The sequence below is a fragment of the Panthera leo genome, chromosome B4 (genome assembly GCF_018350215.1).
Source record: "Panthera leo isolate Ple1 chromosome B4, P.leo_Ple1_pat1.1, whole genome shotgun sequence".
NCBI classification, from domain to species: domain Eukaryota; kingdom Metazoa; phylum Chordata; class Mammalia; order Carnivora; family Felidae; genus Panthera; species Panthera leo.
In genome coordinates this window covers 58,266,936-58,283,940 of record NC_056685.1, presented here as the reverse complement: position 1 = coordinate 58,283,940, position 17,005 = coordinate 58,266,936, and the positions used below count along the sequence as shown (strand labels likewise).

At 32.7% G+C, this 17,005-nt stretch overlaps 1 protein-coding gene across 4 annotated transcripts in view; it reads left to right on the top strand.

Moving 5' to 3' along the window:
• KRAS (KRAS proto-oncogene, GTPase) overlaps positions 1 to 17,005 on the top strand; it is a 37,392-nt gene that overhangs the window by 18,108 nt on the left and 2,279 nt on the right. For 2 of the 4 annotated variants that reach the window (XM_042946088.1, XM_042946086.1), the window contains exons 3-5: positions 41 to 219; positions 1,739 to 1,898; positions 14,432 to 14,544. In XM_042946088.1, coding sequence (XP_042802022.1) covers positions 41 to 219; positions 1,739 to 1,898; positions 14,432 to 14,544 — 452 coding nt within the window. Of the gene's footprint in view, positions 1 to 40; positions 220 to 1,738; positions 1,899 to 9,120; positions 10,390 to 14,431; positions 14,545 to 17,005 lie in introns of those variants that run through there. The other 2 variants (XM_042946087.1, XM_042946089.1) reach the window with 2 other exon arrangements.

Below are 17,005 nucleotides of genomic sequence, written 5' to 3'. Positions count from 1 at the left end.
GTGCACCATAATAATCCAGACTGTGTTTCTCCCTTCTCAGGATTCCTACAGGAAACAAGTAGTAATTGATGGAGAAACCTGTCTCTTGGATATTCTCGACACAGCAGGTCAAGAGGAGTACAGTGCAATGAGGGACCAGTACATGAGGACTGGGGAGGGCTTTCTTTGTGTATTTGCCATAAATAATACTAAATCATTTGAAGATATTCACCACTATAGGTGGGTTTAAATTGATAATAAAATGACATTGAGGAGTAATTATTTATATCCTTCATTTCCTGAGTCTTTGCTGACTACCATCCGCAAATTATCTAATTTGAATTTTAAAATAATAATGAGGTAGGCATTATATCCCTGTTTTACAAATGAAGTTCTTGAGGATTAGAGCAGTTGAATAACTTGTTCCAGATTGCGTAGATGGCAGTGCTGGAATTGAAACTTAGGCTTGTTTGACTTCAAAACCTGTGCTCTTAATCACTGTACACTAGGGTCACAGGGCCTTAAGGTAGAGCCATGATAAAAATGAAAACCATCAACAAAAATACGAAAAGGTAATTGAGGTGGTACCACTCAAATAGCCTTAAAAATAATTGAGTATATTTGGTGTAGAATTTCTTGGAATTGGATAAACATTGGCTTTAGATAGTTAAGAAAAACAAACTGAAGCAGTGAAAGATTAAAATACTAGAAAAATTACACTTCATAAAGAATCTGACAAATCTGCATTAAATTGACTTCTTTAAAAGAATCATTGCATTAAATATAGTTTATATTCTATTGCTTTGAGGATGTCCAGTTTTCAAAAAAGTGCATATTAAACATCCCATTCATTAGCTATGTTTTATAACAGTGAGTTAGCCCAGTTAAGAGGTTTAACATTTTACCTAATACATTTCTTACAGCATGTTTTCCTTGTAGTCTGGTAATAGAGAAAAAGAAATTTGAGTGAGTGACAATGTTTTTGTAGAATAGTAAATAGGTGTCGATATGTTTGTTAAGCTATAAAGTTTACTTAGCTAATGAGGAGAGGAACTGGGAATCTGAACCAGTTCTAACTCTGTTGTCTTGCTTCTTCCTCCATGCTGTATCTTTGAAATTAACCCAAAATTGTGAAGGAATATAATTTTACCCCAAATTTAAAGTTTATGCACATCTTCTTGGAAAAAAAAAAACAAAAAAAACAAAAAACCAAAAAACCTTAGAAGGACTTTTAACAGAATAAACAGTATAGTAACATCAATGTTGTCCACATAGAAATCAGAACCTTTCCACCTTGGTGGTCTCTTTTTTGAGAAAGGTATGTGACGATTAGGTCAGTATCGTAAATTATGTTTTTGTATAAACATTTTAAATTCTGTACATATACATTTAATAACATATACAGGATATGTTTCTAAGGTTATAATTTTAAAAATTAGGTATAGCACTTCTTTGGCTTAAAATTTTTCAATATTTTCTGTTTTATCATTGTGACCTACCTGCGTTTGAACCTATTAGATTGTAGTTTTCCTATATTTCTGGATATTTTATCTTTTAAGAGACACAGAAATTCTCTGTTTAAAATGGAGAAAAAAAAATAACTAGATGAAGAAGCAAGGAAAATTTGGTGTGGTGGAAACTAGGAATTACGTTAAATGTCTTCTTTCAGCCATATTTTTATAAGAAAATTATGGACAATTTTTGAAAGATTTTTTTTTGTTACTAATGTCTCCACTGTAACTTTTTTTTTCCTCCCCAGAGAACAAATAAAAAGAGTTAAAGACTCTGAAGATGTACCTATGGTCCTAGTAGGAAATAAATGTGATTTGCCTTCTAGAACAGTAGATACGAAACAGGCTCAGGACTTAGCAAGAAGTTATGGAATTCCTTTTATTGAAACATCAGCAAAGACAAGACAGGTAAGTGAAATTGTAATCAATATGTAATATAGTAATCAATATAGTACTCAATATCTATTCTCTGCAAACTATATCAGATAACTTTAATCATTAATCATAATTTGCTAACGTATATTCTAGTAACATCATTTTGAGGGCAGGAGGGCAAGAGCATTGATAAATATACATGCCTGATAGCATAACTGTTATATTATTTAATATAATTTAGTTTTTTTCTTTCCGTTATGCTAAAATAGGAAAAAAAAAAAACAATGTTTACTTGGTAAATGTTCTTTTAAGGGTATGAAAGGGCAGCATTTCTTAATCCAGTGTCCATGGTATTACTTTTGGCTTTGGTTTCTTTCCACATTGAACATTTCTCTTAAACTCAGCACATCTTACATTCAGTATTCAAGAAATGTGGGAATTTTTTTTAACTGTTATATTTATAAAGTCAAAGAACAGGGGAACAAATACTGAGTTTCCTATTTTAGAAGTGTTTTGAAGAGTATTAGGTCATGTGTTTCTAGATTAAATTTTGTTGTCTTTGAAGAATTTTACTTCTGTAGACTTTTTTTAAGGATATATTTATTTTTGGAGAAAGTTTTTATTAAAGCAAGAGGATATTTAGAAAGTAAATGGAAATTCTCAGTTATTCATTTGCTCTGTTGCTCTGAGAAAAATTAATGCCAGATTGACCCTGAATTTTTTCAAAAATTATCTTCATTTTTAAAAGTAACTTTTTCTCTAAGTGAAATAAAATAATTTCAGGTACATTATGTAACCTATTTGTGTGAAATGAGAGTTTAACATACAGAAAAAAAATTCTAGAAAGGAATACATAAGGATATGATGGAATATAATTTTCATATACTAATAAATTGATCAATTTATGTTCCATACAAGATGAACGTTTATTTTGGGTTTTGCTGGTTACATGTATCTGTGAACCCAGAAAAACAGTTTTGTGGAATTTAACTTCTGTAATGCTAGGAGTTAAGAAAATTGATGAACAACTCATTACATATAAAACAAGTTAAACTTATAAAAACAGGTATTGGAAAACTTTCACTCAATTTTGTAAAGGTGTAAATATTTTCAAGTAAACCATTATTCAGCTAGTGTGTATGTCTGTTTTCCTAGTGGAAAAGCTTATGTACTGTACTACAGATTTATACACACTGAAAAAACAATTCTATTTTAAGTTTTTTGGGAGGATTAAAAGCTGAATTTCTATGGTTTGATTATAGTATAAATATCTCATTCTAAAACCTGACTTATAGGTTCAAGAAAGAAGTTGGTATACAGCACTTCACTTTATTTCAGAGGAGTTAAGATTTCATTCAAATCTATTCCCGGGTCCCAAGGACTGGGAAGAGTTTGGTTTCTGTCTTCTTTTTACTGATCTTCTCTAACCAGACTTCTTGATTTCCCTTATAGAGGAAGTACTCAAACATATTTTGCAAATGTAAAATTGAAGGAATGTTATTGAAAACGTTTGTAAACATACTGCCTACTACTAAATCATACCATTAACATTTTATTAACTTGCATTATTTGTAACTTTTAAAAGATACTTTTTAGACAACATTAGTTAATATTTTAGTTCACACTTTACAAAAAAAAAAAATCTGAGATTATTGCCTAATGTTATAAAGGTTTGCAAATAGAGCAGGGCTGCTCATACTTTAATAATGCATATGAATTGACCGGGCTTCTTATTCAAATCCAGATTCTAATCCGTGGGTTCAGGTTGGGACCTGTGATCCTGCATTTCTAACAGGCTCTCAGGTGATGCTGATATTTGGTATGTGGACCACACTTGGGGTAGGCGACAACACAGAACACGGTAAAAGGGAGTCATCTTGTTATTTCAACAATGTTGCCCTCTGCTTCTCAATGATAAGAGCCTTTTAGCTGTGTGTCATGTATGGTTACTACGTAAGAAGTACTAGTTTGTTCTTAGTGTTTGATGTTAATGCTTTGCTAGACCACAGCATTCATAATTAATCCGAAAATTACCTGGATTCCTTTTAAAGTAGATTTGTAGGGTTTTTTTTATAAGTTTTCTTATGGGGGGAGGTAGGGAAGGTGAATGTAGTGTATATGATATGGAAGTGGATTAATTTAAATTTGCTTTGTAGATATTTATATAGAGATTGTCTAATTAAAATACAGAGTAATATAAAGGCATACTTGTAGTACTTTATTTCCTCTAACATTCAGCTTTTCGTATATTTATAACCTATCATATCTTTATATAATTTATGTTGCTAAACTATAACTTAGATATTTTAGTTTTTGATCTTTGACTTCTTTTTATTTCATGGACTTGTTGATTTGCCTTTCAAAAATTTATTAATCTTCCTCTGCTGAAATTAATTTGATATTTGCATGCTTTTGAAAGACTTTAAAGAGCTATTCCAAGTAATTGTGGAGGTTATAAAATATATAAAAATTTTAAAAATTTGTATTTCCAGTTTCTGTGAAAATTTGAATCCCTGTTTTCTGCAGAGTATTTTGTTACTCATCTGCTATTATTTATTTGCTGTTTGAACAAAATAATTACGTATACTCTTGTTGCATTTTATCAGCAGCTGTTTGTTTCATGCCCTAAGTTTTAGTCTTGAGCATGAACCTAAAACACAAACACCAAACAATTATAAGTCAAGTTAATAGGAATAAGACATTCATTTAGAAGGACTAGATAAGTTATTTTAAGCTTTGGAGGCCACAAGTGGTATCTGTTGCAATTTTTTTTCTTATAACCCTTTAAAAATGCAAAAATAATTCTTAGCTGTGGCCAGTACAAGAAATAGGCTATGGCTGCATTTGGCTTGCAGGCTGTAGTGTGCTGATCCCTGATTCTCTGGGGAACTGTATTGTTTGATTAGATGCTAGAAGTTAGGTCAGACTTTTGACTTGAAATTTACAGGCTAACATTAGTAATTTTAAAATAAAACTTACATATTCTGTGAAAGGGAAATAGGAGTTTTACTCTAGTACTTTTTAAGACAGGATTGCAGACTGTGTATCTTATGAAATAAATTACTTTGTAATTTAAAAAGCCCATCATATAGGCTAGAATATAATGAATTCTATATATTTTTTTTACAATATTTTCGTCTACATCTGAAAGGCCAGCATAATTTTTATCTTCTGCTAGTATGCTTTATGTGGTCCCTATGTTCCTAGTATATAAATACTGCTACCCCTAGTTCACATTTATCTGGGTAGTTTAGTAATTGCCAGATTTTTCTGGCCTCATTGGGCAGTAGATGCAGTGTTGGCAAAGACTGTTGAAACCAAAACATTGACACCATGGTAATCAGATGTGTGTTTTCCAGTCTGCTAAAATCAGAATTGGGGAGTATTCAGTAAAGTGGATGACAGAAGCAGAATTCTTAGCATATCTGCTACCCCTGATTCAGCTTTTTTGCTTTCTGGAGGTCTCAATTTGAGTATAATGGGAAAATTAGTTTTACAAACTTAAAAATGTTGAGTGATTAATTTCTGGCTTTTGTTGTTAATTTCTAGACACTTAAAATTAGTTGTGAGAAGACCTCCATTAAAGAAAACTTTTGATCAAATTGTTTTAAAGCAAACCAAATAAGGAACTCCTTATGTGGCATATTTCTCTTTAATAGTTTGTAGTTGAGTTTGTGTACGTGAGATAAATATCTTGAACTTTAACTTTTTACAAGTTAAAAATAAAACAGTTACTGAGCACCTGCTGTGCTCCATGCATAACCTCCTATGTAGTGGTTTTGCTGCATTTCAGTAGTACCTGAGATGGACTATAGTTTAGCAGTTTCTTGAAAAATAAGCAATACAGAATTGTTTTTTAGGATACATCTAGTTTCTCCCATGCCTGTCCACCAATAAAACTAGTAGTCTTGCATCTGTCTATACTGAGAGTACTTGAAGTGTTATTTCCTTGAAAGTGTTTGCAAGAATTTTTGCTGATAATAAGCCACTCAGCAGGAACTTGTGTAAAATGAAATCGCTCAGTGAAAGCATTATAGGCACCAGGATATAGAGTGATCCTGTGTGTTGACAGTTCCACTTCTGGTGTGGAATACACTTATTTCCTTAATCTCACAGGTGTGTTTTCAGATAATAGCTGAGCTGAAGTTATTGTCAAATCTCTTGATTTAAGAAAAAATTATACATATTGTACACTCTGTTTTACATAAATATTTTCAGTTCTGAAAGTTTAGTAAGTATGTGTGGCAATGAGCCATATTTTTAAGAATAAATCATTGGGTGCCAGTTAAGAGCTTATTAGCAGCCAGCCACAGTGGATATTGGACATCTGATTCAGCTACACTTTGTCTTTAAAAATTAGCTACACATTTTTGGGTATGAAACCAGTGTTCTTTGCTAGTGCCAGTGGTTTAAGGTACACACAAGGATAAATAATGTTCTCTTGATGTCAGTATGATTCTAAGGCATATTATTAAGAAATGAGAAGTAATTTAAGTCTGAGAAAATAACTGACTCTTTAAAATTTAATATAATTTTGTATTAGTAAAAATAAAAAGTGAACAGAGTCACTCTGGAATAACTATTTCTCACTATTAATAATCTTAGCCACTGAGGCCCTAATACTGAATTCTTGGTGGTGGGTAGAAATCTCTTCTTTTTAATTATTGGCCTCCAGTTCTCTCTCTGCATTGCTGGAAACAAAAATCATATATCCTGTACTGGTGATGGGAATGTGCACACTTGAAAAGTAAGACACGTTCAAAATGATTTTAGAAATAAGTTACAATCAAAACTTGCTTCTGTTAAATTAGTAGGGGACCAAAACCCTGTCCCCTACCCTCCCCAGCATTTTTTTTTTTTACTACTTTTCTATTGACTTTGTAACTTTTTTTAAACAGAAGTAAAAGTTTACATTCTTAAAAAATATGAGCTTTTACCTGGTTTGTTTTATTTTTATGCGTATATGTCTATATTTTAATTTCTTGCATTGATTTTTGAATTGGAAGAGAATCATTTATGAAAATATCTTAAATGCCAGCTCATACTTTACAATTTACATATTTTACAAGTCATTTTAATGCCTTAAGTTATTTATCTTATTTAATGAGAATTTCTAATATATAATTTTTAAGGACTTAAAAAGTAAAAATACACCCTCTTGAGAATGATAAATTTAAAATTTTTAAAAATTTGTATACAGGCACAAGTGGCTATCTAATTTATAAAGTACCAACATATTTAATAATTTCACAAAACAGTTGGAGATTTTTATTTTGTAGTTGACTTAGCTAGCTAGTTGAGTAAATTGATTCCATTTAAAAAGAGATGCAAATTTTCTTGGGCTGTAATGATTTTTGTATTAGATAGCTGAATAGAAATATGTCACTGCCTGGGATAAATAACTTGAGATGTACATTTTAATATATAAACAGCAAATTTAAATGCCTCTTTCTTAACAAAACTTAATCTTATGAATTTTAAAGTTTTACTTTAAAGGTAAATTATTGAACTCTACTGAAGCAGTGCTTAATATATTCTTGTGATTTATAAAAATTAATGTACCCTAAAGAATTGAGGTGTCTTTTTTTTTCCTTAACTAGTATAGGCAATGAATGTGTGATAACTTCTGCATGCAAAAATTAAGCCTTAGTTGTTGGTTTACTTCAGCTAATATTTAAATGGCCAATTCTTTGTGTATGATTGAACTTAAAACTATAAATCATATTTTTGATATGTATTAGCTTTCTAGGTACTGGGTTCATTTTGTCACATTTGGTTCATAGAAAGACTGATGTTACCAATCCCAGAAAGTTCAAATAGGCCAATCCCCCTTAGTGAGTAATTAATTTTTTAAACATTTTTTTTTTTTTTTAATTTATTTTTGGGACAGAGAGAGAGACAGAGCATGAACGGGGGAGGGGCAGAGAGAGAGGGAGACACAGAATCGGAAACAGGCTCCAGACTCCGAGCCATCAGCCCAGAGCCTGACGCGGGGCTCGAACTCACGGACCGCGAGATCGTGACCTGGCTGAAGTCGGAGGCTTAACCGACTGCGCCACCCAGGCGCCTCAATTAATTTTTTAAAGTAAAAACAGATTAAGCTTAAAATTAAATGTGTAGTAAAATATACCAGTTTTTCTAAATACTTCACTTTCTTTTAGAATAATAAACACAAATACTAATCTTTTAAGTTAATTTGCACTGCATGGAGATTAGTATTTGTGTATATCTTTTAGATGTAAGCTTCAACTCTGGTGGTATGTTTTTCTAGATAAACTAGGAGTACAGTTAACTGAATACTCTGTCCCCTTTGGCTACTGCTTACTTTTCTGGACTGGAAAAGACATTAAAAACTTTGTTGGCCTCCATATGGCCGTACATGATTTGTTGTCATAGCTTTATCACTGTAGCCTTAAGCAAAAATCCCTTTTGTCCCTGTAGAGTATTTAAATTAGAATGGAAGGTATGAAGCCAATATAATTGGATAGTGCTCTAAAAATTATTTTTAAGACTTCTTTCTAATAAGGAAACAAACTGCACTGTTACTATTCTGTGTGTGTACTTTAAACAATTCGCGATGTTTTCATATTATGGTATATGGCCCTCATGTAGCATTTTTATTTAAATGTAGCTACAAAAGTCCCAATCTCCGATCCACTTGTGGACCCTAGAAATGGTCTGGACAGTGTTTTAATTGAAGATAGAACTCAAGATTCCAGTCCCTTGACCTAACTTTATTTTGAGGTGTGTGTGTGTGGGTGTGTGTGTGTGTGTGTGTGTGTGTGTGTGTGTGTGTTTAAATATCTCTTCTGTACCATTTTTCTCCTTCCTTACATAGGGCAGGGGTGAGAGAGGCAGGGATGCTTGTTTTTCCTAAGTTAAATAATTTAAATCTAACTTCAGTTTAAGCTTTGATTAATTCCATGACTAGCAAACTATAACAATTATATTAGTTGATACACAAATACTAATATAGGTCCTAGGTTTTTCCTGATCTCCCCTAATAACTAATTTAAATTGTTTTAAAAAATTCCAATTCCATTACAAAACAAAAATGATTTTAAAGAACAAACCAGGATTCAAGCCCATATTTTAAAACTGCATCCCCACTTTTTTTTTTAAATAATCTGATGTCTGTTTTAAAAAGAAATTCTCAAGTAAAGGTCATAATTTCAAACTTCTTGCACAAGGCTGTCCCAGTAAATTACAATTACCAATGAAACAGACTTTAAAGAAGTTGTGTTTTACAATGCAGAGAGTGGAGGATGCTTTTTATACATTGGTGAGAGAGATCCGACAGTACAGATTGAAAAAAATCAACAAAGAAGAAAAGACTCCTGGCTGTGTGAAAATTAAAAAATGCATTGTAATGTAATCTGGTAAGTTCGGCATATTAATTTTGGCAGAAACCAGATGTCTTTCAGAGGTAATAAAGTAACAACCACTTTAGAACTACCTAGGGTGTGGGGTTCTGATTGGCAGCATTGAAAGATAAGAAATTGGTAGTTTGTTTCCATCATTACTACACTTATTTTTAATCTAATGTGTATTATAATTGATGCAGTTTTGATAGCTGTATACTACATTTGTCATTGGGTCTAGAGAGGAAGAAAAAAAAAAGAAACTGTAAAGAGTAGTAAGGTAGAGTGGCCCAGAAGGTGGGGAAGGGCCCACTCTTATAGTGTATTCTTCCTTTTGGACATTCTGCAAGCAAATACTTGTTCTGCCTGTGTTCTCTAACTTGGTGGCAGCACCATCACTGTTTTACCCAAGCAAGAAACCTGGGTAAAGTCTTGGGATGACTCTTATATTCCTCTTTTGCACCCCCATTTGGAGGCAGCCACAATTTCCTTTGATGTTACATTCCAACTTTTATCACATCATTAGTTCAGGCCCCTGTCATTTCTTGGTGGGACTGTTATAACTTATTTGGTTTACCTGTTCCTGCCTTTATTCACGGTGTGTTCAAAGAGTGTATTCAAAGAGATACACTTAAAAGAAATGTCATTGTCTTTTAAGTCCAGTCACTGACTTCCTGTTACGTATGGAATAAAATCTCAAACTTCATAGCAGTTTATACATATATGTCTGTAACATCTTCCTACCCCTCTAACCTTTGGCCTTATTCCTAAAAATTCCTTGCCTGAAGGGTTTTTTGTTTGTTTTGTCCTATGTAAAAAAAATACCATGTTATTCCTTACCTTTCCTTGAGTCTTGGCTGTTGCTCTTGTTTGGAATGCCTGTATCCTTATCCATAGTCATATTAATTAGCTAACACTTTTTTCATGATTCTCTACTTTCCAAGAATCTTTCTTTATAGCCTTAAATGGGCATAATCTCCAATATACTGTTCTTAACTGTTACACACTTGCATGTTAAATTGAAATAACTTCTTTTATGTTTGATTCCCAAACAGTAGAATCTTAGCCAGAATCATGTATTTTTAATCTTTGCAGGACCATAATTTAACAACGTTAAGTTATGTATATACATATTTACGTATACAGTAGCTGCCCATTTGGATTTACTGAGTGGAATTTCTCAGTTTCCTTTCTAAACCAGCCCATATTAAATTTGGTCTTGATCAGAAAATATTTCACTCAGTAGTTTTTATTATATTGATTTGAGTTCTGAAATAGTGTATCTCCCAAAAGCATAAAATGTACATTTGAATAATAGACTCAGTCCCAAAAGACACGTGGTATACTAATCTGCTAAACTCAGAAGAAATAAAGCATGACTGGCATTAATTTTTATTGAGATTTATGAACCCTTAATATTCTTTGAGTATCATTGTATAGAGCAATATCTTAATTTAGAAATTGTGGCAAAATTTAACATTGCAATGCAATTTGAAAACTTTTTTTAAAAGTAGAGCTATTTAGAATAAAGTAAGTTTTACACTTTAATTTTTATTTAAAACAAAGATGGAGGCATATACTTTTCCAAGATTTCTAATTTGTGACTCTGTAGTGTAAATGTCAAATAATTAGTGGGCATGATCAATTGAATCCTTGCTTTTTTCAGTGGGCATGGATATCATTTTATTTAAAAGTGTACTTGGTAATACTTAAAATTTTAAATAAAAATATTTTTACAAAATTAATTTGACAGTAATAAATATATACAAATTTGTTTTTCTCAGTCCTAAAACAAATGGGTTTATTTTTGAGACAGAGAGAGACAGAGCATGAATGGTGGGAGGGTCAGAGAGAGAGGGAGACACAGAATCAGAAGCAGGCTCCAGGTTCTGAGCTATCAGCACAGCGCCCGACGCGGGGCTCGAACTCACGGACCGCAAGATCAGGACCTGAGCCGAAGTCGGACGCTTAACCGACTGAGCCACCCAGGTGCCCCTAAAATGGATGGGTTTAAACAAAATTACTGGGATAATTTTTTGTCTTTATATATGTGTGTATAAAAATGACTAGTTCCCATATTGAAAAAAGGAATTCAGTGTCCGTTTTAATTGTAACCTTTCCTTAATCATTGCAATTATTCTATTTTAATAAGTTACATAAGAGTTCAGTATTAAGAAAGAGTGCAATATTAACCTAAACTATTTGTCAGAATCTTAGAAGATGGTAATGTTATCACATTCTGTTTTCATTGTCCCCTAAATACTGGAGTATTTTTTTTTTTTTTTAACATTTTTATTTATTTTTGAGACAGAGACAGAGCATGAATGGGGAGGGGCAGGGAGAGAGTGAGACACAGAATCGGAAGCAGGCTCCAGGCTCTGAGCCATCAGCCCAGAGCCTGACGTGGGGCTCAAACTCACGGACCATGAGATCGTGACCTGAGCTGAAGTCAGACGCTTAACCGACTGAGCCACCCAGGCACCCCTTGAGTATTGTTTTTAACTTAGAATGTGTCTTCTCTATATCCATCTCATAGTTTTTCATTTTATCTGCTTCACTGTTTTAGTACCATTGACATTTTTCTTCATTATAAAAGTAGTTGAAATGGAGTAGGCTACATAAGCATATGTGATAAAAGGGAATTTGTGAAGGGTAGGGGAGTTGGATTAGATCCTCTTTTAAGATTCCATACCATTCATAACCATTTATGATTATAAATTAGCCAAGGGTTGGTGAATTATAAAATAATGGTTCTTTATTACATTGTTGGAAGCTTTTGCATTTTGTGTGTTAAGAAGGTAGCATAAAGATTTATATATATTAAGCCTTGATTGTATTGCTGATAAGTTATATTTTATCACTTTTCCTTTCCTTTGGGTGAAGGCAAAGCATATGTTGTGCCAGTAATGAATGATTTCAGAAAGTGGGGAACATCATTGAGTGCAATTTAGGGGTTTTATTGGAGACTTTTTCCCCTGGACTTTTCACTGCTGTTCATGTGATAATTCTGGTGGGTTTTTTTTTTTTTTTAATTTTTATTTATTTATTTTTATTTTAGAGTGGGGAAGAGGGGCAGAGGGAGAGAGAATCTAAAGCAGGCTCCACAAAGCATAAGAGACTGCTAAAAACTGAGAACAAACTGAGGGTTGATGGGGGGTGGGAGGGAGGGCAGGGTGGGAGGGAGGGCAGGGTGGGTGATGGGTATTGAGGAGGGCACCTTTTGGGATGAGCACTGGGTGTTGTATGGAAACCAATTTGACAGTAAATTTCATATATTAAAAAATTAAAAAAAAAAAAAAAAAAAAAAAATAAAGCAGGCTCCACACTCAGCATGGAGCTGAACGTGGGGCTCAGTCCCACTCTTGAGCTGAAATCAAGAGTTGGTAGCTCAACACACTAAGCCATTCAGGTGCCAAATAATTCTGGTTTTCATCCTATAACTACTTATTTAAACCTTGACCAAGCCTCTCATTCCTGCTCTGTGTTTACTTTTTTTTTTTTTTTAAGTTTATTTATTTTGAGAGAAAGTATGTGTGTGGGAGGGGCAGAGAGAGAAAGGGAGAGAGAGAATCCCCAGCAGGCTCCACACTGTCAGCACAGAGCCCTGTGCAGGGCTCAATCCCACGAACTGTGAGATCATGACCTGAGCCAAAATTGAGAGTTGGACACCCAAATGACCAAGCCAGGTGCCCCTTTGTTTACTTCTTCAAAAATATAATATTTTTCTTTTAGATCTGTTATGAAAATTAGTTAAGTGTAACTTAAATGAAAATGCCCTGAATTAATTTTACTATTTTGAAATATTAATTATAGTAAGATTTTTGTAGTGTAGTAAAGGAGAAATCATATCGCTGATAAATTTTTAAAGTTTAAATTTATTTTCAAGAAATAAATAACTTATATGAATGTGTTTATATGAATATTCAACAGAAGTGGTTAAAATGAATAAAAATTCAGTTTTCATTATTCTTAAAGTGTCTTGATTTGTATAACTTTATTTGCTGAGTATTTGTTCCTAGGACTCCCTCTAGTGTCTCTGAAAGCATCAGTAGGTTAGCAGCTTTTTAAAAAGAATTACTACTCACAGATTTTAAAGTATATAGAGGATCATACTTTTTTATTTTTTAATTTTGCTTTTATATTTAGCTTGTTTTTTAATGGGGTCATAACAGGAATTGATTTCTATAATTGTATAATTTCAGTATTGCAGGGTTAAAATCTACCACTTTGAGAGTGCCATTTTTCACTTTATGAATTATTAGGTTGAAAATTATTCTACTTGAAATCATTTTCAGCCATTATTTATTTATATACCTTGCTTTGATCAGGAATAGATTTACCAAAATGACTAAATGGAAATTTCTTTGAAGACACAGCATTTGGCTTTATATGGCAAACTTTTGAATATGTAATATATTAATTAAACAGAAAGTAAAACAATAATAAATAAAAGAGAATTTCCTCCAAATTGATAACTATACCACCGTTTAAGTGATTGAGCTCATTTCTCTACAAGTCAGAGGTATTACATGTTTCAAAGTATTGTGTCTTATCTTTGGGGTCAATTCAAATTTCTTTCTTATATGTTAAGTATATGAATTGAAACTAATGCCTTAATATATATTATTTTCAAAACTGTAAGTATATTTGAATACTGTTTATTTCTTGGGGATTATTTAAATCTAACGGATTTAAGTAAGTATTGAACCCAGAGCTCAAATATTGCTGCTGTCAGTATTTATGAAAGTGGTACATAGTTGCATGTCTTATATCTAACATGTAGAAACTCAGAGATAATTAAGTGTAAATGCATTTTCACACACATAAAAACACATGCAGAAATGCACTGGGATTTGGTGACAGAAGTGTGTCAATATGAAAAAATAAGTAGCAAAGTAAGTTCTGGGAAAAAGGTACTTGTTCAGCTTATGTAAGATTCTGTACCACTGCTTTTCTTTGCCTTTTGTGAAAATCAGTGTTCCTATTTATAATGTTGACGAAATACTCATGAAGAAAACATTTAAGAATCCTAAAAGTCTTAAAAAAAAAAAAAAGAATCCTAAAAGTCTTTGTCTAAAGAGAAATGTAAAGTGACCTTATTCTTTCTCAGTATTAATGTCTCCAGTAGTAGTATATCCTTTCTGTTATCTCTATACCTCAATCCATCATATATATTCACATTTTAATATTTGTTATGTGTTTCAGGGTGTTGACGATGCCTTCTATACATTAGTTCGAGAAATTCGAAAACATAAAGAAAAGATGAGCAAAGATGGTAAAAAGAAGAAAAAGAAGTCAAAGACAAAGTGTATAATTATGTAAATACAATTTGTACTTTTTTCTTAAGGCATACTTAAGTAAAAGTGGTAATTTTTGTACATTACACTAAATTATTAGCATTTGTTTTAGCATTACCTAATTTTCTGCTCCATCCAAACTGTTAGCTTTTATCTTGAATGCTTATTTTAAATGACAGTGGAAACTTTTTTTCCTCTAAGTGCCAGTATTCCCTGAGTTTTGGTTTTTGAACTAGCAATGCCTGTGAAAAAGAAACTGAATACCTGAGATTTCTGTCTTGGGGTTTTTGGTGCATGCAGTTGATTACTTCCTATTTTTCTTACCAATTGTGAACTTTGGTGTGAAACAAATTAATGAAACTTTCGAATCATCCCTATTCTGTGTTTCATGTAGTCACATACATGGATTAATTACCATTTATAACTTCAGTTGAGATTTCATGATTCGTTTTACTGAAACATTGAGGGAACATGAATTTATGGGCTTCTTGTAGATTCATCTTGTAGGTATTAATGTCCTATAGTTTCAGTCACCCTTAATGAATGTAAAGTTACACTGTTCATAAAGGTTTTCTCCATCTTTTCACTGCTGTTTGTCATAGTCACGCTCCCCAAAATATTATATTTTTTCTATAAAAAGGGAAAAAAAGGAAAAAAAAATACAAGGCAATGGAAAATATTAAAAGGCATTTACTTTCTGTATTAGATAAATTCCTATAATACTCTGAATAGCTTTTCCTGTTAAGGCAGACCCAGTATGTGATGAGGATTATAGCAACCATTTTGGGGCTATATTTACATGCTACTAAATTTTTGTAATAATTGAAAAAAATTTAACATGTATAAAAAATTCCCATAGGAATTAAATATAGTCTCCCTGTGTCAGATTGCTCTTTCTTAGCATAACTTTAAATCTTTTGTTGAACTTCAGTCTTAGAAAATAGTTTTAATTCTGGTAGTGACATTAAAGATTATTTGGGCCAGTTAGCTTTAGTAGATGTTAAAGAGACCAAGACTGCAAGGCCAGGCCTTGTGTGAACCTTTGAGCTTCATTAAGAGTTTCATGGTATGGACTGCATCCCTGTGGCCTCCCAGTGTGCTCATGCATTGGGTGGTCAAAAGTAGGGACTAGCAGAGTTTGGATAAGTTACATTCTCACTATGTGGTGGTCCTCTGACAGATCAGGAACATCACTTTTAAAAAAAACCAACAGAACTTTTTAAAAAACATTATTTTAAATGAGATTTTGGGGTTGGGGGTGGCAAGACTTTAATTTTTTTTTAAACAATGAAGTGAAAAAGTTTCAAAATCTCTAGTATTGGCTAGTTCTCAACACTGGCTAAAGTAACATTTCATAAACACTTTACAAGTATGGTCCATATTTAAGAATATATAATGCTTAAAAAATAAACTAATAACATGATTCTTTCAATGCGTTTAAGATGTATTTTTAAATATCTGAAGTAAGATGGTGTGTTGAGGTGAAAATATCACTGGGCTAGGAGGAAGGTGACTTAGATTCTAGTTACGTGTCTTTTACAATTCACTTTTGGGCAAATCACTTACTATCCATTTCTTCTATGTTAAAAGAAGTCATCTCAGAGGCTATATCTAGCATTACAGCTATGTGATTTACATTCAGTTTACATAAGGAATACCTATTTGTCAATCTCAGCACAATCTGTAACTTTTTACCTGTGTTATCTTCAGTGCCAGTCTTAGGCAAAGTTGTGCAAGAGGTGAAGTTTATTTTTGAGTATCTGCTCTCCAGTATCAGTATCAGTACTCCCCCACATTAGTGTCATCTTGCCTGCCTACCCTTCTATATGCCCCATGACTTGATGCTTTCCTTTTAATACTTTTGATTCCTCTAACCTCAAGATTTATTGCTGCTTTGGATATCTCTGTGAAGGCTTCCCATCAAGTCACATTAGTCAGGCCTAACATAATCTGACAGATACTATAGTGAGATGGACCTAATAGCTAATTTTTAGATGGTAGCTATATAGCAATTTAACTTTGATCCTTTTGAACATCATCTCTTTGCTACCCGGTCCATTAGTGACTAAGTAGGAATTTTCATACCTGCTATGAATAGACAGAACCCTATCCAGTGGAAGAATTTGATAAAGGTAGTACTGAAAGATGTCCTTAGATAATCTAAAATTAGGACTAGCCCTGGTAACAGTGATACATTCCATTATTTTGATAAGCAAAATCTTACAATGAAAAATACCTTAAAATTTAATTCACAAGGCTTACTTTTTAGCAGAATTCATTTATTCAACAACTATTTGAGTGCCTACTAGATGCCAGGTACTGCACAAGGCACTGGGGATATTACAATATCCCCCCAAAAGGGACATGATCCCTATCCTTAAGTAGTGCTGATATTTTAGAGTGCTCTGTAATATCTTAGGCATTTGGCACATGACCCAGAGATAACATAATGCATATTTTAGTTTTGCAAAGAAGGGATATG